Source organism: Eublepharis macularius, chromosome 8 (assembly GCF_028583425.1).
Source record: "Eublepharis macularius isolate TG4126 chromosome 8, MPM_Emac_v1.0, whole genome shotgun sequence".
Classification (NCBI taxonomy): Eukaryota; Metazoa; Chordata; class Lepidosauria; order Squamata; family Eublepharidae; genus Eublepharis; species Eublepharis macularius.
This window is the reverse complement of record NC_072797.1, coordinates 4,280,417-4,305,395: the sequence shown is the minus strand read 5'-3', so window position 1 is coordinate 4,305,395 and position 24,979 is coordinate 4,280,417. Positions and strand designations below refer to the sequence as shown.

Below are 24,979 nucleotides of genomic sequence, written 5' to 3'. Positions count from 1 at the left end.
AGCCGGGGGCTTGTGCTGGCGGCGGCGGCAGCGAAGGGCGGGAGGGATAGGAGGCTGCTGCTTTGTGGCGCGCGCTCCCACCCCCCGCACCTCCTCCGGCGCTCCCTCCGGCACCCCACGCCTGAGGCCACCGCCTACCTGGCCTCAATGGGTGCGCCGGCCCTGCTCCTATATTTCATCCTACTACATCTTTAACTGTGAATTCTGTTGTATCATATACTATTACCCTTAATATTACATTACATTTGATCATTAAACTTATTTTTCATCCATTTGTAGAAGGGATCCCATTTTATTTCCTCTTTGCCTCCTTAAGGCTCTGTCAGTTTCACCTCCCCTTCTTGGAGGTGAACAGGGAATAAATAAACCCTCCGAGGAGCAATCTTTGAGGCTCTGTAGAGAGGGAAAATTGACAGCGCCTTCCAATCTGTCTTTTAAAACTCAGCTTCCCGGCTAACATTGCGACTCCCTTCACGAGAGCGCCCTCGTGTAATCCGTCTCTTGTAGTTTAGCTCTATGGCGTACTGGAGGGAAGGGAGCACATGAAATTTGGCAAGGGGCCCAAAAGTTCAAAGAATTTGAAAAGTACACCGCTAATATCCCAGCAGACACCAGAAAGCCATCTGGACTAACATGCACAGAGTCCGTCCAATGCAGAACCTACCCGAAAGGCATTTTAACCGAAGGAAGTTTTTTAGCAACAAGCAAAGCCAGGGGCCCAAAGTAATGACTGAAAGTGAGAAAATAGTTTTTAAAGACCCGTCAACAGCAGCAGGACACAGAGTGGGTTTAGGCCACTGCCTTTGTCTGGGCACAGAAGTTGGAAGGAGGTTGTATTGCATGACAGTCCTGCCCTCCCGGATTGCCAAGCACTTCTATGCCAACAACGCTTTGAGGTTTAATCCCACTGAGCCGGCATTAGGGCAAAATGTCACTCTTTGAGCAGGCTCTGTTAATCCTGGCTTCTGCAACCACGAGCAAACTGATCCGCCTTTGTTCTCAGAAGCATCCAATTTCTCAAGGCCAGCTAAACCGAGTGAATTAAGACCAAGAAGTCTCGCTTCAAACGCATTTCTGAGCTTTGATAAATTTAAACACTTAGCATTATTTTAATGCGGGTCTTCCTTGATGTTAGTTTAGGAGTTCATAAAAATTTCAAGACGTGTGTTATTTACCCAATAGCCCTTGACTGTGTCTTCTACATTTAACAAGTTCCTAAATACATATATTATTTAACTGATGCTACCATTACACTTGAGCATATAAATATTCAGAGCCTTTTTAATAAGCTGAGCTTTTATCCATTAAGCCGTAATGGCTGCTTGGAAACCTTGGCTAGTAGGAAGCCAAGATGCTCGCTATGGGCACCATCTTCAAAGACCAGAAAATACAGAAATTACTGGCTCTGTCTTCGTGCTTCACCTGCCTGCCTTTATTTTTAAAAGGCAGCCTCCTTCTGCAAAGAAATCGGCAATCTTGTAACAAGGGGCAGGAGACAAGGTGGCTCTGAACTTTATAATACATTATTTTACGATAATTTGCCTAGAAGTTTGCTTTTAAAATGGACAGTGTATGCCAAACGGTGCACTAACCTCTTCAGTCCCTGGAATAATCTTGACAAAATGGAGATAGTACATTAAGTAAGATTTCAGTGGCAAATAGTAAATATGTGCATACCATTCACAGAATATTTTCAGAATTCTTCAGGCTAGAGAAGAGCAAAAATTCCAAGTTGTGTGACAAGGCCAGGGATGCGGATTCCTGCCTTTCAGGGATCCTTCAGCTGTTATAAGCAGGTGTGCAATTGCTACCCAAACTATCAATCACACACCTGTCCAGCTGACACAAAAGACTACAAATGAAGAATGCAATTTCAGAACATTAATGCTCAGTTAAGTCAAGTGCCATACACATCAACACAAACGAGTGGTTACCTTAGACCAGGGGTGGGGAACCTTTTTTCTGCCAAGGGCCAATTGGGATATTTATAACATCATTCGCGGGCCATTTAAAATTATCAACTTAAAAATTAGCCGCTATATTTGGTCAACCATTAAATTAACTCACCCCTAATGCGATGGCTGGAACTGCTTCTCTTTGGCACTAACCTTGGCTGCCTCTTCGGCCTGCACTGACAACCTTGGGGGTCAGAGAGAGAGGGTTCCCCCCACAGGCCTCAGAGTGGGGTTGCTCTGGTGTGCGGTGAGGTACTCCAGTATTCACTCCCCTAGGAAGCTGCCCCCTCGTCCTCCAATCCCCATACTTCTGGTGGGCTGTGGGGGCCTTCCTGGCCCAGGTGGGGTCAGCATCTGCCGCAGCGGCGCAGTGCTGCTGTTGCTGCGGGGGCTGGCACATCGACCCACAGCTCCATCGCGCCGCTGCTTCTCCTCGCCTCCCCTGTCTGGCGCCTGGCCCAGGCTGTGCCTCTGTGGCTGCTCGCGTAGCCCCCAGGCCAGTCACAGCGGGAAGGCCGGTGAGTCTTGCCAGGTCGCTGGTGGACCTCCGCTGCAGCAGCCTCGCCTCCTGGGCCACTGCGTTCATCCACAGCGCCACCGCCACTGCCGCTCATCTCTCTCTGCACCATCTCCCCACCAGTGCTGGAGCTGCTGGGCCCGTCGGAAGCCGGACATCTTGGCAGGACCAGACCAAATGATTTTGTGGAGCTTATACAGCCCGCGGGCCGGACGTTCCCCACCCCTGCCTTAGACTAACAGAGTAAAGTGTTCAGCAATAGGGCACCCACTGAAAATCTCTGCAATCACACAAATATTTCTGAGTAGAGGAGAGCTAGGCCTGTTTGCAAAAGCCAATGCAATTTTGCCAACTCCATAAGAGAACTCAAGATGTCGGAGAGATGCTTTACCAAGCAGAGCAGCAGCAGCAACCAACTTACACATGCCGTCCAGCTCTCTGCTTGAATTCACTTTAGGCCTTCTGAGAATTACCCAGGATAAGACTATGAAGTGATCATCCCACAAGTAAAGTAAAGCCTGCTTTAAGCACACGACACCTTCGCCAAACACACCCGTAACAGTCACTAAACATAGCTCTGAATTAAATAGCAAACGCAACATTCTGCGCCCGGCCACGGTGTTCCACAGCCCCACCTGAGGACAATTTCCATTCCAGTGTGGAAGATCACAGGTGGGGTACTAAGAATTTCACATCTTATCTGACTCTCTTGTGCTTTTCTATCTTACTGTGCACAGCTCTGAGTGTCTTCAGAACAAATGAAACACACATTCCATGAATAAATATCCAGCTTAATGCCAGCTGCTGTGAAATCGTCGTGCAGACCTTACGAGACACAACTTGAGTGCCTTGGGAAATCCGTCCCCCCATCTTTGATGGGATACCCCAGGTTTATACAGAGCACCCATAGCTACAGCACACAATTTCCACCTCCTCCTCGAGACAGACTCTGCATTCAGACATGTTCAAAGCGGTTCGTTTGTTCCATTTCCTCCAGAAGACTAGTTCAACACAGGTCCTTCTAAGGCAAATATGATGTCAATTACTGACGGGGAGGATGAAACAACCCAACCACGGTGGGGCATGAACTCCACTTAGGTTTGTTTGCTGTCTTGATTAAATCTGGGTTTGCTTCAATTACCCTCCCATCCATCCTGTGTCTGCACAACCTTCACCAGTGTCAGCAGGAAAAATTGGAAGTTGTTCTCTGCATCAGAAGTTGGCCTCGGAAGGGCCTCTTCACTTATCTTCTTGATGTTTCCAAGAAAAAAAACGGTGCTTTTCTCAAACACACATGCATCTTATATCTCATACACTCCCGGCAGTAAAGCCTCTTTTGCTATTGAGGCTATGACACATTGTTCCCCAGTTGTAGGGGACACGGGTGGTTCGCAAGCTCTGCCGGCAAGCCAACCTCACCAGATTCTCTCCTGTTTGTGTGACTGAATTTCAAACAGAGGTGTTGAGAATTTCACCGTCTCGTACCAATTGTCCCGACTCGCCTATCTACTTCCAGAAAATTTTATCCTACTGCAGACAAGCTTATCTTATCACCTTATAGTTAATTCTGTGGTCTTATAGGACAGAAGAATAGAAAGGAGTCCAGTAGCACCTTTAAGACTAACCAACTTTACTGTAGCATAAGCTTTCGAGAACCACAGCTCTCTTCATCAGCAGCTGACAAAGAGAACTGTGGTTCTTGAAAGCTTATGCTACAGTAAAGTTGGTTAGTCTTAAAGGTGTTACTGGACTCTTTCTTATTTTGCTACTACAGACTAACACAGCTAACTCCTCTGGATATAGGACAGAAGCTTAATTTAATATATATATATATATATATATATATATATATATATATATATATATAAAATCAAAGATAATTAATACAACACATTGTCTATCTGTGTCCCAGAGTTACTTAAATAAGAGACTGTTTAAATAAATGTACCTGCAATCAATGGTTAATGGTTAGAGCGTTAGGATTGGGGACACCCAGGTTCAAATCCCCACTCCGCCATGGAAGCTTGCTGGGTGACTTTGGGTCAGCCACACGCTGTCACTCTAACCCAACTCACAGGATTGTTGTGAAGATAAAATGGAGGAGAATGGTGTAATCCGCTTTGGGGCCCCGCTGGAGAGAAAGGCAGGGGATAAGTGGAGTAAATAAAAGAAATGCCATCCAGAATATGACAGCAGAACCTCCCACATTCACGAAGCGCCTTTCTTTTGCCAAAGTAACAGAGTGGGTGGCGCTCTCCGAGATTGTCCAGGGAAATCTAAGCCCGTGTACATGCAGAAAATACATGATGAGAACCAACCCCCAGCCTCTCCGATTTCCGACACGAATGCACGCTTCTTCATCAGACCTCACAAAAGTTTCAAGGGACAAATGGGGGACGATCCTCAAGTCTCTCTCCAGCGCCTACTCTGAACGTGAAGCTGTCTCGCACCGAGTCAGACCGTTGGTCAACTGAGCACACCATTATCTGTTCCGGATGGCGGTGACTCTCCAAGGCTCCAGGCAGGGAACCGTTTCCTGCTTCTACAACTTAAGACTCTTTCCCCAGAGACGCAAGGGATTGACCCCGAGACCGCCATTCAAAGCACGCGCTTCCTCTCTGCCGCTACCCCTCCCTATCATTCCACCTTCCAGCAGAAGACTCTTGAAGTTTTATCCCTTCCTTTGAGAAACGGCAAGCATTTGTATTCCGGTTTGATAAGTCATTTATACAGTTCCTTGCCCACTGAACAGACTTCAAAAGATCTGAAATTAACTGATCAGAGGTATATGAAGGATCCTGGATCATTCATGCATGATGGATAAGTATTCTCATAGTTAAAATTATATTGTTTTAAATTATGTCCTTGTTTTATGTTTCTAGTTTTTATAGAGTTTTATGTAGTGTAAAATCGCATGTATTAACCTTCTGCCATCTTTGCCAGACTTCTCCTGAAAGAAATATGTATGCTTGAAGAATCTCTCGCCAATAAAGGTAAAAACAAAAGCCCAAAGGGATATATTTCCTTCACAACAGCTCAGTAGCACTCATTAGCAATAATGGAAGTTACATGTGCAGAAACACACCAAAGGAGAAAGAACCCGCTCCTGAGAGCAGACATCCCACCTCAAATCCATACGACGGCGCAAACTGAAAGCTTAGAACATCGCACTATTCAAGGGAAGAGCTTGACACTAAATTCGTTCTAGTGATAAACATCTGCAAAGAGTCCCTGGCCCCAGGGAGGCCCACCTGGCATCGACCAGGGCCAGGGCCTTCTTGGCCCTGGCCCCAGCCTGGTGGAACGCTCTGTCTAACAAGACCAGGGCCCGGCAGGATTTGCTATCCTTCCGCCGGGCCTGTAAGATGGAGATGTTCCGCCAGGCGTTTGGGCGGTGCTAGGCGAAGCCCCCTGGCCGGTCGATTACAGAATATGCTCTCCCTTCAGGCAATACCTCCATCAAATAAACAGTCCCCACGATGATGCTCTGGCGATGGGTGAAGGTCGGTTGGCTGGCTGCTGTGCCGTTATGAGTCTCTCTCTCTCTCTCTCTCTCTCTGTGTGTGTGTGTGTGTGTGTGTGTACAGACTCATAGCGGCTCAGACTCATATATATATATATATATATTTAACTGTGCAAATCTGAATTGTTTTATGATTTTAATTGGTATTAATTACTTAATGTGTTTTAATTGTATATGGTTGTAATCCGCCCGGAGCTTGCTGATGCAAGGAGGGTGGAATATAATCGAAGTAAATAAATAAATAAGTGCACAAAACTCTGAACTCTTTTCCAGAAGCATGAAAGCCAGGGGCCCAGTTCCTAAGTTGCTTCCCATGTTTTGTAGCATGCTTTGTGATGCTGCTGGTAATGTGTCCTAGCCTCTGCCCGATTCACACCCTTAGATATGGTTGCCACAACATATTCTGGTAGGGATAGACATCTGAGAGCTGCTGTAGTGTAGTGGTTAAGTGGTTGGGCTCTGCTGGTTTGAATCCCGCTACTGCCATGAGCTCAGCAGGTGGCCTCGGGGAAGCCACTCCTCTCAGCCCCAGCTCCCCAGCTGTATTGTGGGGATAACGATAACACTGTTCACCACTCTGAGCGGGCACTTATCTGTCTAGAAGGGCAGTACATAAGCACACTGTTATTTTTATATTATTAAATGTCAAAATCCTAGAAGAGAAAAGACGGACGTGTATTTTCTAGCTATTTTTCCACTGCACGAGAAAAGTATCATTTGGAGTCCTCCTACTTGGGGGGAAATATATATATATCCACTGAGGGGATATAGGCAAGAGATGTTCAGAGGTGGTTTGCCATTACCTGTTTCTGCATAGTGACCCTAGACTTCTCTGGCAGTCTCCCATCCAACCACTAACCAGGGCCAGCCCTGCAGAGCTTCCAAGGTCTGATGAGATCGGGCTAGCTGGGGCCATCCAGGTCAGGGTGTATGAAGAATATCCCACCCATTTCAACAGAACCTGAGTTCATCAAGTTCCTGGTGGATGGTGCCCCTGACTATTCCACAATCACCAAAAAGGGGAGAAAAACATCCCAAACCCACAGTATATTATCTCACAGGTGTATTAACCGCCCAGGGCAGGTGCTCTGCCAGACCCAAACACTCCAGCCGTCCTCGGACTTCCAACCACAGACTCAAAGAGGAACATGTAGCTGCACCTCTCTGCAAACCTGCATTAGTCCGCCATGAAATTACTGAAACAAGATTAAGTGAGAAAGGCGGGAGGGAAGCCATCTATATATTACGAATGCACAAAATTCAGCACCGTTGTTTTTAAGTTGACAAATATCTATTTTCCAGCAAAGCAACATCCTGGGAACAGCTGGGTGGCAGTTTCCAGCTCAAATGAGCCAGAAGCACACGCTGGCAACTCACCTCCAATTGCTTCTGAACGGCAGCACATGGAGATTTATGCCCTGCTATAAATTAGGACAATTACTTCTCTCTGGTTTGTTTTTTTATTCCAGACAGCAAACTCTAGGCTCTGCTTTCCTCCTCCTTTTTAAATCAAAAGGATATCTTCCCTTTCTTTGATGATGAGTTCATTTTGTTCCTCAAGTTGCCTGATCTTCTTCTCAAATGACTCCTGCTCGGCTTTCAGCCGCTCCTCCGTCACCTCCTTCTCTTCACTCACCCTGAAAGCAAGAAAAAACAAACGCTATCAGACAGAACAAGCCCTCTGATCCGGGCCAGCCATGGGCGCAAGGGCACCCCCCAATCACATTCCAAAGCTCTGGAAGGCAGAGTGCCCGCTGCTCCTTCCGTTCACAGACCCAGCATGAAATAGGCCAACGGAGCTGCCATTTTTCCAACTGGAAGCTTACAAAGCAACTTGCCAAAGGGCAAACGCAGATCCAAATCCAAGAACTAAATGCAGGCAAAGAGGAGCCCCATGGGACTGGACTGTAGCTGTGGGTGAAGGGTTTGAAGGGTTCCTTTCACATAAAACATTTTCTACATTTACTAAATGGGCACGCCTCAAGGAGAAAGTTCTCCGTCCAGTTTTTCCCCACAGCCTGCTTGTTCTGCATGAGTCTACTTAATGCGAAAGAATGTTCAACTCCCCTATTTTCACAGGGCACAGCCCCAAAATACAGATGTTCCATGTGTCCGGGGTCTGAGACACAGCCCCCGGCCTCGCCGGGAGGAAGCAATAGGAGGCAGCCGGGAGGTGGCTGCCCTGCCGCCCCGGCCGGCAGCCAGGGCCAAAACCTGCCCACCCCAGGGGAAAGGGACAAAGGTCCAAAGCCTCAGAGGGCTAGAAGGGGCAGGGAGGGGCCAGCCAGTACTACCCTCCAAGGGGAGGGTGGGGGGCCAAGCAACACGAAGGGAGAGGGCAAGGGCAGGGGAAATAGGGACCCAGCAGCTGCCCAAGCAGAGCCCTTACCTGATGAAGAGAAGCAGCCCCAACAGCTCAGAGCCACGCCCCAGCCTATACAGCAGCTAGAAGGCAATAGCCAGGCTCAGGGAGTGCCAGGAGCCAAGCAACTCCAGGTGGAGCTGCCACAGGCATTCTGGGGGAGGTGCTGGGCAGCCAGCCAAGGGGCTGCAGCTGGGCCTGCCTTCGGCAATCAGCAGAGTCGGGGAGGCTGGACAGCCAGGCAACAAGACACAGCTGGTGCTGGTCAATGGAGCCAGATCAGCTACCCCAGCTGCAACCACTTGGGGCAGCCCAGGACCAGGCTGGAAGGAGGGCGGGGCGGAGAAAGGAAGCCCTATAAAGGTTGTCTGGGAAGAACTCTGGGGTGGTGGGTTTGAGGAGGAGTGATGGCATGGAGTTGAGCAGTGCAAGAGCAGAGGCTTGGAGGAAGGGATGGTGGAGATTGCAGAGGGGGAGCAGCCCAGGTTGAGCAGGCCAGCGAGTGGACTGAGAGAAAGTCTGGGTGAGGTATACCGCCCCTCCTTCCACAGAGCAGGGTCCTGTGGCATCCCTGGCACCCCTCTGATGTCAGGGCAGGCCTGGCTGATGCCCCGCCCAGCAGCAGCGATGGTGAGCGCTGACACCATGGACCTTCTGCTTATTCATTTATGTCTCTGCTGTCCTGTTGGGTTGGGCTTTCCAGCACCCCAAAAATCTTCCCCAGTGCCCTTCTCAGCCTCTGCCACACCCGTCCACCTCCCAAAGCACCCAGATGTGCACTGCAGCTTCTCTCGCCCAATAGGCTTCTGAGAAACTTTGATGCATCCCGGAGCAGGCAGGACAGCAGCCTTTGCAAAGAAGATAAGCCGACAAAGATACAATTATCCACAGGTGACCAAAACGACAGCAGAGAAAATGGATACACACGCTTTGTCAGATTATGTCGGATTTATGTCAAGGCCTGTTCAAGACCGGGTGGAGATTACTGCGTGCTTTAGTGCTTTGTGCCTCCTGGCGGAAATGCCAGAAATGATTTCTGGGTCTGTCGGGAAGGGAATCTCTGAGAGCTCAACTAAAACTTTGGCTCAGTTGTGGCATTTTTTAAACTTCTCGCTGTCCTTCCCCGTCCCACAGTCTCTGCTTCGTCTTTAGCTCGCTTATCATTCACAGCAGCACCAATCTCAGTGCACAAACATGACGCGGAACGTCCTTCTTCATGAGAACCTCTCAGCAAGGAAAAGCAAAGAAAGCAACTTGTGCAAGGCCTGTTTACTGGGGATCTCAGGTAGGCAAATATCTGAACGTGGGCCCTCCAAACCCAAAACTATCGACGTGCACATGGTCCACCGCCACAGCAAGCACACATCTTATCGACGGCAGGTGCAATTCCAACCTTTAACACCACTGCCTCATTCTCTCCCCCAGTGCAGTTTAGACAGCAAAACATACCCAGAAACAAGCTTAGTGTTAAAGCGCCTTGCTGGTCTATCGGCAAGCTCTTTTTCAAGAACTCCTGCTCAAGTCACAACAAAGCACCACCAAAAGGCGGATGGGCTCCTCAGTGGTTCAGAGGTTCTGAACAAGAACAAACAGTAGAAGACAGGCTCATGTCAGCTCATTAATAGTGACATGCCAGATTCTGTACCAGAAGTAAAGCCAAAATATCTTAATTATTTGCATCAACTGGCTATGGGATTGGGGGGGGGAGCCACAAGCAGGGCATTTAATAATAATAATAACAACAACAACATTCGATTTATATACCGCCCTTCAGGACAACTTAACGCCCACTCAGAGCGGTTTACAAAGTATATTATTATCCCCACAACAACAATCACCCTGTGAGGTGGGTGGGGCTGAGAGAGCTCTGAGAGAGCTGTGACTGACCCAAGGTCACCCAGCTGGCTTCAAGCAGAGGAGTGGGGCATCAAACCTGGCTCTCCAGGTTAGAGTCCCGTGCTCTTACCCACTACACCAAACTGGCATGCTGCCCAAACACGTTCTTGGGTTACACCTTCCAGAATCTCATAAGCAGCCCATGCAGAGATAGAAAAAGCGTAAAAAAAGGAGCTCAGCAAAGGGGGTTCTGCATACCACGGCTAATTTATTTATACGCAGGACTGATTACTCCCCAAAGGGAATGGCATGTTATGGTACGCACAGAAACTTATCTGGCTTCTTCTCACCTCCCACAGCAGTAATAGCTGCAGCTGCTGGGGAGGGCATGGGAACAGCACAACAGCTCGCTGTTGTTCAGAAAAAGAATGCTGGTGGATCAGAACAAGGGTCAATCCAGTGCAGCCACTCTCTGCAAAATGTGGTTGGGCAGAATATTGCATTTGCTGAGCTCTTGGGTCCGACTTAAGAAGGTAATGGGTACGTTTTTAGACACAGGAGCAGCCCTGACGGCTTCCATGGAGTGATTACTAAATTCTGGTGCCCTCAGTGGGAAAACTCAGGGTTCAAAGTCTTGCACTTTGAGAGTTCTCTCAATTTCTTTTAGCGAGAAGGAATGTCTTAGGCAGCCATGCAACATCTGTACTGTGGACTGATTCCCCTTCCTGTCTCAGGTACTTTATAAAACTTGGGTGGGGTCAGATGGGTGAGCCAAAGAGCTCTTAGCCTGTGGCTCACAGCCTGTGTCTCCAATCAAGCCAGCCAGTGAGTCTATGACCAGCGTGAAACACATTTGTTTGTTGTTCATTTTTTTATTTATGCAGTGTTGTAAGCTGATTTGTTCTTGGGTAGAAAAGTAGGCTATAAATACAAAAAGAAAGGGACAATAGAAAAAAAGTTTGGCAGCATCTCTTGCGGTCACTACCTCAAGCCGTTGCAGCAGAAATGCACGTCTGAAAACACACTTCAGACCGTAAACCCAAGGACGCAAGATCAAGTCAAGCATCGTAGTGTTCACCACTGCAAGTAACAGAAGTTGTAGTGGTAGTAGTACTAGCAGTAGTAGCAGCAGCAGGGCCAGCGCATCCATATAGGCAGCTCCAGCAGCCGCTTCAAGTGCTGAGGCGCCGGAGGGGGCACCGGGGGTGCAGGCACGCGCTGGGAAGTCACCTGCGCACTGCCCCGGCTACCTGCAGCACCTGGCCCACAGCTGTTGCAGCCTCCCTGCCCTCCCGTTTAGCTGCCCCGTGGTGCCGCTGCCGCCAGCATGCATTCCCAGCCAGGCACAGCAGCTGCGGGCCAGGCACTGTAGACTGCTGGGGCGGTGCACGGAGCAACTGAGCAGGATGGCTGAGAGGCAGCTGCTTGCCATGTGACGTCATCATGCAGTCCAGGTATGCGCAGACACGCGTAGGGGCAGCAATAGTGCTGAAGCTGTCCCCAGCCTCAGGTGCCAGAAAACCTGGCACCGGGCCTTAGTAGCAGTAGTAATAACAACAATAACATTCAATTTATATACCGCCCTTCAGACGACTTAACACCCACTCAGAGCAGTTTACAAAGTACGTTATTATTATCCCCACAACAACAATCACCCTGTGAGGTGGGTGGGGCTGAGAGAGCTCTGAGAGAGCTGTGACTGATCCAGGGTCACCCAGCTGGCTTCAAGTGGAGGAGTGGGGAATCAAACCCAGCTCTCCAGATTAGAGTCCCACACTCTTAACCACTATACCAAACTGGCTCTCGTAAATGGAGGGCATATGGCAAAGGCTTTTTTTCAGCCCACGACTGTGGTAACGTTTGCATACTTCTAAAAGGATGTATACCAAACAAGCCACACACAGAAAACTCAACTGCAAACTCATCAGAGAGGCCCACAAGCTGCTTCCAGGGATTGCAACACAGAATTATCTCCATTTGTGTCAACCGGACAGCCAGTTTGGTGTAACGGTTAAGAGCACGGGACTCTAATCTGGAGAGCTGGGTTTGATTCCCCACTCCTCCACTTGAAGCCAGCTGGGTGACCCTGGGTCAGTCACAGCTTCTAGGAGCTCTCTCAGCCCCACCCACCTCACAGGGTGATTGTTGTTGTGGGGATAATAGTGGCATACTTTGTAAACTGCTCTGAGTGGGTGTTAAGTCATCCTGAAGGGCGGTCTATAAATCGAATGATGTTGTTGCTGCTGCTGCTAACAATCCCATTCAGCACGCATCCTCAGCCACAGGTTTTGGGCTGAGATGTACTGCAAACACAGACATGTACTGCTGTTCAGTGTTGCTGTACTCAGATACTTTAGCCCAAGGAAGACGAAGAGCAATTACCTGGTCCCCCTTAGCAGCATCTGCCCTTTCCAGCAGGAGACTGTAGGGGGAATCCAGAAGAAAGGGGCATCTGTTGCATACTTCTCTGGTATGAGAGCTTGGACATAAGCCTTCCTCTGCACAGTCATCCTCAGCAAAGCTGAGAAAAATGCCAAGATCATCCTTCAACAGCCGAATGCACCCATGTGCCTCCACACCCTATCAACTTGCATTCTTAAATGGAAGAGTCGCTGCTGCTTCTAAGCTGCCTCCAACTGGCTCCAAGCATCTCCCGTGATTGCTCACAAGAGAGCCGCATTCCAGTGCAATATAACAAGCATTTGGGGGCAGTGCCCTGATGCCTCCAGTACCTCACCTGCACCACCGCTAGAGCAAGACCTGCATCTAGCACGCAGTGTTATTTCAAGTGGTCACCTTGAAATCTAACAAAGCTGGCTTAAATGTGGGCCGTGAGAGACGGTACCCCAGCCCATCTTCGCCCAAAGAGGAACTAGAAAGCGTTCAGACAGGAGGCGAGGGGGAGACAGAGACTGCTCCTCTGTGCCCAAGAATAGCACAGATGCAAGCGCTTCATGCCCGGGACCCCAAAGGAGTTAACACTGCTAAACAATTAGCACTGGAACAGTTCACTCTTCTCACATTGTTGAGTTACCACCACAAGCAATCGCTCCGATCAATAAGTGTGCAGCCCAACATCATGGCGCTCAGCTTGCGAAGGCCAAAACAGACATAAGGAAGAGCACAGCAGTTTCTTAAAAGTGGGAGATGGGAGGAGGGGTTAATCCTTCGCTCTTGCATAGTTCTGGTAAGCAAACTGGGCTTCCAGTACTATTATTAGAAGGTTTAAAGAAACAGACATTATTATTAAAACTGCTAATAGCAATACGGGGTGAACAGCAGCAGCTAGCATAACCGAGCAGGAACGGCAGTGTTTACTCATATCTAAAGAAGGAGCACCGGCTCTCAAAAGCTCCTTCCCTGGAAATCTTGTTCGTCTTAAGGTGCCACTGGACTCAAACGCTGGTGTTCTACTGCAGACCAACGTGGCTGCAGACCTGAAACCGTGTTCAACCCCCATGAGAATCACATCTCTGCCCACAATGTAATTCATCTTTTGCTGATTTGTCAGCTGTGCCTTGGCCCTGACCTCACAGGGGGAATCTGCCTAGACGCAGGAGGGGAAAGGCTGGGGACAGACGGACCTTTGATTCACCCAGCAAGGACAGTGTTACGTTATTTCCTATCCTGCTCTCTCTCCAAGGAGCTCAGGGTAGTGTATGTGGTTCTTTCTTCCCCATTTCATCTCCACAACAGCCCTGTGAGGTAGATTAGGCAAAGATAGTTGACGGGGGCCAAGTCCACGCAGTTAGTGGAGATCTGTACTCCAGTCTCCCAGATCCTATGGTGGTGGCGGCAGGAAGTGCCGTCAAGTCATAGCTGACTCATAGCGACCCCTGCTGGGGTTTTCATGGCAACAGACTAACAGAGGTGGTTTGCCATTGCCTGCCTCTGCAATCCTGGTCTTTGTTGGAGGTCTCCCATCCAATTACTAACCAAGGCCGATCCTGCTTAGCTTCTGAGATCTGACGAGATCAGGCTCACCTGGGCTATCCAGGTTAGAGCCTCCCAGATCCTAGTCTGACGATAAACCACTACCCCCTATCCTATCACGAGCAGCTTCTAATTAAAGCTCTTGGATTGTCTGAAGGTGCCGGCAAAGTTTAAGTGGCAAACAACTAAGGAAGAAAGACATCGTCAGCGTCCCCTACCCTTAGCCTAAGAAACCTAACTATGCCCCTCCGGACTGAAATGCCCAAACAAATGAAATGCTTCATCAAAACCGAGTCAACTCGCTTTCTTCTTCTGGTAGGAAGCGTGAAGGCGCCCGACAGCCAGCCCTGTTTTTAAAAAGCCAAAATCCTTCCACCTTTCCCAGACGCAGAGGAAAATTATGGCAAGTTTTAAGACTGAACGAGGTGAGAAAAACTGAAGCTTAACTCCCCTATTATGCTGAAGAGATCTTTTTAATTATACCTATTAAAAATATGATTAGGTTTAAAAATAAAAAGAGAAGTAAGTATAAGAGAGCGTTACGCTGATTTTACCTTTCGGAATTAATGTTGCTGCAACTCTATTTTTCTTCCAAGAAATGTTAGAGGGAACTATCAAGCTGCAGCGTAGCGGGGAAATCACAGCATCTAAGACTTAAAGATAAGCGGGCTCCAGTCTACAAAGCTCATGCCGGAATAAAATTTTGTCAGTCTTTCACACGCCACAAGGTTTCTGTTTATTTTTGCTGCATCAGACTCATACAAACACCCCTCTGAATTATTATCTAATAGTCTGTACTCAGCTACCAGGGGCGGGGCAGGATGCAGAAAAGATTCCATAGCTTAAAAAATAAAATTCTAAACTATTTTAATTACCTTTTTAAAAAAGGGTTTAAAATGAAATCTGAACTTAATACTAGCGTGTTAAAGCCTACACTTAACAATCTCTTAAAAATGAAATGAGAGTCAGTGTGGAGTAGTTGTTAGTGTTGAACTAAGGCATGGGAGACCCAGGTTCGAATCTCACTCTGCCATGGAAGCTCACTGGGTGACCTTGGGTCAGTCACATGTAGGGATGTGCGCTTCGGCTTTCCGATTCGGGTAAAATACCCGAATCGGACCTGATCTATAAAGATTCGGGATATCCCAAATTAAAGCCTTCCGAAACATTTGTAATGCTTATGAAAACCTCGGGGCTGAGTTTAAAGAGCCCTGCTGCTGCTTGCAACCGGAAACCCAAATCTTTTCGGGCTGCACACTCCTAGTCACACATTCTCAACATAACCTATCTCACAGGGTTGCTACAAGGATAAAATGAAGGACAGAACAACATAAACTGCTTTGGGTCCCTCCTACTGGGTGAAGTAAATGAAATAAAGAATGATTTCCTGTGTAAAAGAGTTCAGGTGGAGAGGTGATGTGACTTGAGGTTAAATAATCCTTTGTAATGCCAATTGAGAAGCATTTTCCCCCCTCTCTCAGAGGAAACGTAGCACAACCTGATATCAAAGACACTGAGATATACCTATATACCCACCAACAATCAGCACAGAAATGCCTGTGGAGGGGTCTTTATCTTCCCCTATCTGTTTTTTGTTTTTTATTTTGTAACATCCATCCTGAGGAAGAGTTCTGACGCACTTCCAAGTTCGCACACTGTTTTGTGTCACTGTTGCCAGTCCTCACAAAAGGAATTACAGGGACTGTGGTTTGTTTTGGGATTTTGGACCAGTACAGCTGCAAACCAGTTTTGTCTACTTAAGGACTTCAAGTGACAGAGTAAGTCACTGACTGCATTTTCTAGGATGGGCTTCCAGCTAAATCCAGAGATAGCAAGTTGCCAGTAGTGCTAGAAACTTGGGAGGTGCCACATGAAACCAGAATCAGATGGACGCCTTGGCCCATCTACCCCCCCCCCAAACTATCTGAGCAATTTAACATATTTCAATCTTAGATTAACCGTGAAATTCTAAGCAGAGTTGCTCCAGTCTAAGCCCACTGAAATCAATGGGCTTAGACTGGAGTAACTGCTTAGGAATTCAATGGGCTTAGACTGGAGTAACTGCTTCAGATTTCACTGTAGGAATGTATTTAGGACTCTAGCACCCCAATGAGATCAGGTGTATCATCAGGGCAAAGAGACCGAGCTGAGACAAGCGACTCCATGGGTGCAAATCTCCTCTCTGACATGAACTCAGTAGGTAGCCTCAGGCAAGCCTCCCTTACTCATCATCTGTATGAGAATAAAAGAGACAGTGCTGCATAATGGCTATGGTTGGGCCTAGACAGAGGAGTCCTGGCTTCAAGGCTCCTCAGCTTAACCTGCTTCACAGAGGCGTTGTGAGGATACAAGAGGGGAGGAGGGGAGACCCATAAAGGATTCCCCAAGTTCCTTGGAGGAAGTATCAATAAAAATATGAAGGCTAGAAAGATAGGCCTGCCTTATAGTACTGATGTGATATAGTGTGGTTTTTAAATATATACACATACCCTTTAAAGACTGAAACTACAACTCTAAATATATATTTTTTAAAAAAGCACACATTTACTCTCCCTCTCAGCTAAGCCAGTATGGTGTAGTAGTTAAGAGCGGCAGGACTCTAATCTGGAGAACCGGATTTGATTCCCCACTCTTCTGCTTGAAGCCAGCTGGGTGACTTTGGGTCAGTCACAGCTCTCTCAGAGCTCTCTCAGCCCCACCCACCTCACAGGGTGATTGTTGTGGAGATAATAATGACATACTTTGTAAACCGCTCTGAGTGGGCGTTAAGTTATCCTGAAGGGCAGTGTATAAATCAAACGTTTTATTATTATCATCATCATCACCATCAGACTAGGATCTGAGAGACCCAGGTTCGAATCCACATCTTGCCATGGAAGCTCACTGGGTGACCTTGGGCCAGACACATGCTCTCAGCCTAACCTACCTCACAGGGTGGTTGTGCAAACATAGGAGAATGAAGTGAGCTGCTTTGAAGCCCCACTGGCGAGAAAGGCAGAGTACAAATGAATTTAAAATCAGTCCACTCCAATCACTGTTTCAGCTGGGCACAGGGTCTTATGTGCAACAAGGTGTGTGGGGAGGGCGTATTATTAAAAAGGGTCCCTACACACAACCTAAGGTCCAAAACACTTTCAAATTGCCATTTTAAGGAGTCTCTCTTAGGGCCCTTGTGTGTGTGTGTTTAATACATAATTAGTGCAACCTAGGCATGTAGAGCCTGGGAAAACAACAGAGCACAAAGAAGGCATGAAATCTAAAACCTATCCCAGGAAAGGGCATCGCTTCTGATACTAATTTCAACACATCGAGAATGAAAAACAAAGATATAGTGGGAAGAGGGAAAGAACCTTGAGCTCCCTCTGGTGGCCCAAACATCAGAACTGCCATCTCGGCCACACATCAAGCCCAACGAGAAATTTGCCCCTGACAATTCTCTCCTGAATGACTCTGGAAACAGACAGAGGGGACACTGTTTAAGAAATATTATGGACACTGAAAAGAACACTAAACCAAAAGGAAAGCAAAGGTCAGTTATCAGATCACAACGACGATGTCTGCCAGGGAAAACGGGATTGCGCTTACTTGTAACTGCAGTTCATCAAATGATCTTCTTGCACGTCCACGTTAGCCTGTGTGTGCATAGTCCAATGTGGGACTGCACAGAAGTCAGGAAAATGAACTCCTACTACATCTCTGGATAGAACCAGAGGAAGGACAAATGTCTTTGGTCCACTCAACCTTCAGCATTTAGAAAGCAAAAGTTCTACGACAAAACTATAGAAGCTGACCAATTTGCAAAAGTGAATTATGTTAGTCTTAACTTACTTCTCTCACCAGATCTACTGATCAAGACGGGTAGCCATGTTAGTCTGTCTGTAGCAGTAAAAAAGAGCAAGAGTCCAGTAGCACCTATAAGATTAACAATTTTGGTAGGGTATGAGCTTTCTTGAGTCACAGCTCATTTCTTCAGATTCCTCAAGAATTTGGAAATTATGACCAGAGACTAAGGAACTGGAAAGTGAAGTGATGCGTCAGTAGAAGGGGTCATTCAATGTCTGCATGTAGGGCAGAGGGCTAGAGAAGGGTGCAAAACAGTCATTTGTGCTTCCTCCAGATGTTAGACATACTACATTTTTCCCCTCCTTTCTTAGTCCTGCCACAGAATTGGGTTTATTTATTTACTGCTTGCCTTTCTCACTGAGACTCAGGGCAAATTACCTGGTGCAAAATAAGGCAATCAAGTAGCAGGAGACATCGAATAACCAATGCAACAGTGCAAGGATTGCAAAAATCAGAAACGATGCGAAGAAGCGTAAGACATAATAGTATACGGCTGCACATCTCAAAGCTGTGAAGACTAAAAGGTGGGTGTGTATTTAACGCCAAAAGCTGAGATTCTCTGGACCCTGCCTGTTCCCCAGACAGCCACATTAGTCACCACACAGACTCACACACACAACACCCACAGCTGCAAAGATTTCAGGACAAAACTAACAACAGCATCACAGTCCAGAGTAGATACTGAAGGTGCTGGCATGGGACCCATGCAACAGGTCATAATTAGTCAGGCCGTAAGTAACACAATATGGGCAAGTGTCACAAGAAGGCATCTGCCGAACGATGTGAAGAACTGGCAATCTCTTGCTGCATTCCCCGCCTCGGCAATACCTGTGCCACGAAGAGGAGCAATAATACTCTTTTAATAAACATGAACACTTAAATTTCATAACATAGTAATTGGATGGAGAGCCTCAACCTAAACCTGATGCATTATCAAGCAGAGTTTATCTTCACCTTGCAAGCTCCTTAATTAAGTTTGCGATGCGCCTCTTGTCTTCGGGACATAAATCCTTTAGAGAAGCACTCTTCACTCCTCCTTTGTCAGGGACCTGAAAATTAAAATCAGCATTTTAAAAAGCAATCATTAACATGGAACAAGTGTTTCTGACTCTACAATGAAAGTATTTCAAGCACCAGAGACTGCATATTCAGCCCCAGATGAATTAAGAATGGAAGAAAATACACGTTTTTTGAACCATAAAGAATCAGCCAGCAAGATAATTTCTCAAGTTGTGGGGTCGTGGATTCAACATTAACTTGTACTTCTGAAGATTAGCACTCTCACTTTTTTTGAATCACACTTCCAAATATCTTTGGGCAATGTACACATTTCTTCCCTCTTCCATTAGGTTTGGCTGAATGAGTGCAACTGGCCACAATCAATCAGTAAACCTCATGGCTGAATGGAGATTCGAATCCATGGCTTCCCAGTGTAAACTTTGCTCATCAAATGTCCCAGCTGTTGATTATATTGTATTTTCACTAGCATTGTGCAATTCGCCTTGGATCTCAGTAAGAAAGGTGGACTATAAATAAGTAAATAATAATAATAACCACTGCACCACACTCCAACTTGAACAAGAGGTTAGATGGGGTGCAATGTATCAATGTCCTTCATAGTAATATGTCACAGGCCAGGAGGTTGTCAGCCCATTTTTTAAACTGGTCTTTGGTGAACTATGAGTGGTGAGTAGAGGTGGGCACAAACCAAAATACGAACCAAAGTTCATCACAAATCAGGGCAGTTCGTGGTTCGTGAACTGGCAGTTCATGGGAGCTCATTTCTCAAGAACCGTTACGAATTTTAGCCCGGTTCGTTTGGTTCATATTTCGTTTCGTCACTGCAGGTAGCCTGGCACCAATCAATCAGTTTCCTAGGCAACGGGGGGCGGGACTCTATGCAGACCTTCTGCTGACCTGAAAGTGACATTTTCTTGAACCGAATGAACCGGTTTGCGAACTGGGGCAAGTTCATGAAAGTTTGTGAAACCGACAAACCATGAACCACACAGTTCAGAATTTTCCCAGTTCGTGCCCATCTCTAGTAGTGAGTAATGTATGTCTCTGCCCCCGAGGCTATCTGAAGAGTACTAGAATACACACTCCACATCCACACACACACACAGCTATAAATGTGAAAACAATATGAGGTATTTTGTTAAGGTTGTATTTAAAACAAAATGCAACAGTCAAGCATCAAAAGAGCAAAGCGCACCACAGACGAGTCCTCCAGGAAAGCCCTAAGATCTTCCCAACTGGATCTTCAGTGACAGTTCCAGAATCCAGGGCTTGCCTTACTTTTGTGCAGTCCACAACACAACATTCATGGCACAACATTTGCTTGCCCTAAACTGATGCTGCCTACAGGCATAACGTGAGCATCAAAATCTTCACAGCTGCTGGGCCACATGCTATATGGGCATTCCTCACTTCACAGTTATGGTGGCAGACTGAAATCCTTGGCCACAAGAGCAACCCCAAAACAAACAAACAAACAAACAAAAATCTGCTCTCCATCACCACCAAGTTTGCCAGGCAGCTTTGCATTCTGTCCACCAGAGGGCCCTGCAGAATATATATCAAGTTGAGCAAACAGTTTTATTCCTGTTCTCCCATGCATGTGGCACTTAAGCCTATTTCCCCAAAACACAGGATGCCTGCCTTGAAGTTCATGGCTGAAGTCTCCTGGCGAGTGGCAAGCTGCTCACAGTCACCTTCCCTGCTATACTGGCAGCTGAACAAAGCAACAACACAACAAAAGCAACACATTTTTTTTCTGAATAACCACCAAATTCGCTTTAAATGATATGAAATCCTAACATTTTTCCATTAACCCCAATATTCTCCTCTGATGGGCAGCTGCTTTCCAGGGTCTCAGACAGAGAAAGGTCTTCCCAACACTGGTGCCTAAGACTCTTTTATCTGGAGAGGCCGAGACTGACCCTGGTGCTGTAACTCCGCAAGTATCAATACCATTAAATTGCAGTTGACGATTGATGTATTCAGATATTTGGAAGGGGGGGGGGTATTACTGGCCAGAAGTTAAGCCAGTTGAACCCAATAAATCCATTTCAGCCTTTGCCGGTGTTTTTTTTGGCAAGGAATTCCTATGAATCAGTACCAAGAGATTGTCTCAAACTGACTGACGGAATCTAGAATACTGATCCCCCCCCAAAATCCGTGCAAGCCCCAATCTGCTAACACTAAAGAGCTGGCTAAATAAAATGTGATATACAGCTGAAGTGTCAAAACAGTGTGAATACATTCAATTAAGGGGAGGGGGAATACACTCAAAAGTCTTTCTAGATTTATCGACTCGGTGAAATCATGTTTCAACATGAATATTAACTTATGCAGATAATTTTCATTGGAATGAGCTGTCAGTAGTGATAAAAGCAAGAAAAGGATAGTTCTTTACGACTTGCTACTACTTCACTGTGGGCAAACTTTTTTTTTTTTGCACTTTTTCAATTAAAAGGAACCAGAGACCGTCCGCATGCAATTCATGCGCTCCGAGTACCACTGAGTCAACCTGTATCTGTCATGGTATTCCATCTTTCAGGTTTCACAGGGCTCCTTTTCTGCCCATCAAGCATTTAGCCTCCGTTGTGCAAGATTCAGAAGCATGCTACTCCCCCCAACGTATCAGTACTAGAACAAGTATTATTTCAGCCATTTTGAAGTCTTCGTGCAAAATGATATGATTACCAAACCCCACCAGGGGTCATCGTAAGTCAACTATGACTTGAGGGCACTCTCCCCCACCACCAGAAGCTAAGCAGGGTCGGCCTTGGTTAGTAACTGGATAGGAGATCTCCAACGAAGACCAAGGTTGCAGAGGCAGGCAATGGCAAACCATCTCTGTTAGTCTCTTGCCATGAAAACCCCACCAGGGGTCACCATAAATCAGCTATGACTTGAGGGCAGGATTGATATTTTTTTTCAACACTGCTTTAGATTTACTCTGGGATAGAAATACATTTCCCCTAAGACTTGTAGGTTCTATCCAAAAGAGGAGCAAGATTTGGGTACAGCAGCACCTTAAGAGACCAACTAGATTTCCACAGTGTGAGCTTTCGAGAGTCTCATTTTAATTCTTGAAAGCTCACATCTTGGAAATCTAGTTGGTCTCTAAGGTGCTACTGGACCCGAAACTTGCTCTTCTACTACAGACCAACATGGCTACCCACCTGAAACTATCCAAAGAGATACAGCACAATGCAACAGAATTCATAACACAAGCAAACAAAGCGCTCCTATCACTCACACGAACCACAGGGGTGTCTTCAAAGGATCACCGGGCATTGAGGCCAGGCACGGCGAGAAAACACGCCCTTCTTCTAGCCATTCCTTTCAAAGAAGCCTTCAAAAGCTAACAAAATTATTTCATGCCACCTTTGAAATGGATAGCAGCGATCAACCTGTGCCAAGTGATACTTTTCCCAATCCGAGGTGGCAGAGCCCCCTTCATCAAAACCATTTGATATGTCTTTAATTTAAACTAATGTTTTCACTCAAAGGCACTTCAGGTTTACAGCTGCAGGTGGTATCTGTTCAACTTTCCCTTCACTCTTCAAAGAGGATGGCTTGTTTCACATATTCACACCCATCGCACGTGCTCTCCGGTTGCATTTGGCAAAAACTATGACAGCATAACTTGCAGGGGCTCTGGGTCAAAGAACGTCAGTGATGTGGACCCTGCAGCCGTTTCTGCTGATTTTAGGGGGCCTCTTTTGGGGCACGTGTCAAAAGGAACATCTTTTCAAACAACTGAAAAACAAGCACTAGAAAGGTGTCCCAATCATATTAGTCCACATCATCCCTTTCTGCAGGGTTGCCAACTCTGAACTGAGAAATTCCTGGAGATTTGATGCCTCTGGAGGGGGGAATATGGGAAGGGATTTCACCAAGAATCTATGATGTACCATAGCGCTTGCCCTCTGATACAGCCATTGTCTCCAGGGCAACTGATCTGTATTTTGTAGATCAGTTGTAATTCCAGGAGGGGCTCCAGGTCCCACCTGAAGGTTGTCAACCCTACCTTTTCCCCAAATGACAGGAATCCAGAGGTCTCACACTAAAGCTTGAAACAGAAATGGAGGGTAGAAATTTTCCCACTGATTTTTCATTAGACCTCTTTTTTCATTTCTAAAGAGTTGTTTCCTTACCATCTCAAGATATTCTTGCAAAACACTGGATACCAGGAGCGACGGAGGCAGCTTGTAACATATGATCGTATCATTCTTGACTTGTAACCCATCATTATGTCTTTACACAGACGCACAATCATTATAGATATACAATTGAGTAACACCGTCACTTTCACACCAATAGTGTGGGCATAATAACAACACTGACTTTGTTCACCACTCTGAGTAGAGACTAATCTGTCTAGAAGAGCAGTATATAAGCACACTGTTGTTATTATTATTATACACAGCCCATGTTTACTCCTATATTTGCATCTCAGTAATATACTTGAACACAGAAATATTCGCGGTACTGGGACAAAACTTCTATACACGGGGAGGGGGAATACCCAACTCTCGCCTTCACCTTCTTTCCACCGTATCTATCATCCTGGCCACAACAAAATGCAGCCTTGAGATCCCTATGTGGTGTGAAGAGTACACACAGGCAAGAAATGTATGAGAAACTAGGCCAGGGCTGATTCCAGACGGCCCTCCCCATGCCGAAACGTCGCGCGTCGTCGTGCGGAAAACGCGAAATATCGTGTTTTCTCGCACGAGTTTTGCGCAACGTCGCACAAAACTCGCGCAACGTTTCGGCATGGGGACGGCCGTCTGGAATCGGCCTAGGACTTGCCTTGCTGGTGGGAGGAGTGCAGGAATGGTCAGCCACAGAAGCTCATTTTGGCCAGTGGAAAGAAGGCTGCTGCCTCCCCCTGATGGTTGATACATCCCTCAACGGAAGGCAGCAGGACATCTGCTGCTTTGCCTTCCCTTCCAGCAGCATGCGGCAGGAAGAAGTGTCTCCTTGCCTGAGCACTTGTGGCTCACCCTTTCCTGCTGAAGGGCAGCTTCGACATCCTAACGCTAACCGCAACTGCCTTTGCAGCAAGAACGGGCAGGCATTGGGAAGGCAATCCACGAACCGTCTGGAAAAACATGTTCATTCTAGGCAGTGAGAGAGGAACTGGTCAGGCTTGTTCCGTCTGGTTCCTAATAAGAGGATTCTACCCCTCCAAATGCCAGGCCATAGGACTTGCTCTGCAGGGAAGTATAACTCAAATTTTACTAAGTATACAAAATTGGTTTGGTTAGCCCTTGGTTCCGAACTTCAACACCGGAGGGCAGCCTGCTTGTCTCTGGTCTGTCTTCCCTTCTTTTCTCCCCTTGCCTAACTTAAGGAAGTCTGTAACAGCTTACAGAGCTCGTCAGTGCCCTCCACTCCCAACTCATGGCCTAAGACGATAGGGCTAGAGGTCCACGCCTGGCAGTTTTACTGATGGTTCTTGGGTGCTAAGTTCTGCTCGGCTGCCTTGGCCAGATCCCCTCAATAGCATTTTCCCCATGGCTGCCACCCCTGGCAACCTGAGAAAGGGCCTCCTCCATTACGACACTGGAACTCTCTCCAAACAGAGACTTGTCTATTTCCCTCTATCAACATTTTCCGCCAACAAGGGAAACTGCCACAGGAGGTGGTGGCAGCTTCAAGCATAGACAGCTTCAAGAGGGGACTGGATAAACATATGGAGCAGAGGTCCATCAGTAGCTATTAGCCACAAAGTATAGATGGAACTCTCTGTCTAGGGCAGTGATGCTCTGTATTCTTGGTGTTTGGAGAGGCAATCAGTGGGAGGGCTTCTAGTGTCCCTTCCCCACTGGCAGACCTCCTGAGGACACCTGGGTTTTTGGTCACTGTAGAGTGTTGGACTGGATGGGCCATTGGCCTGATCCAACATGGCTTCTCTTATGTTCTTATGAATACTTCTTTTTATTGGGTGTTCCCTCACTCTTATTACAGTAGAAAAGAGCAAGAGTCCAGTA

The 24,979-nt window shown here is 47.0% G+C and overlaps 1 protein-coding gene across 1 annotated transcript in view; it reads right to left on the bottom strand.

Moving 5' to 3' along the window:
- The window catches only part of KIAA1328 (KIAA1328 ortholog), a 260,928-nt gene that overhangs the window by 222,522 nt on the left and 13,427 nt on the right, over positions 1–24,979 (bottom strand). Inside the window, exons 4-5 of the mRNA XM_054986693.1 lie at positions 18,924–19,018; positions 7,517–7,632 (exon numbers count right to left, since the gene is read on the bottom strand). Coding sequence (XP_054842668.1) covers positions 7,517–7,632; positions 18,924–19,018 — 211 coding nt within the window. The remainder of the gene's footprint in view (positions 1–7,516; positions 7,633–18,923; positions 19,019–24,979) is intronic.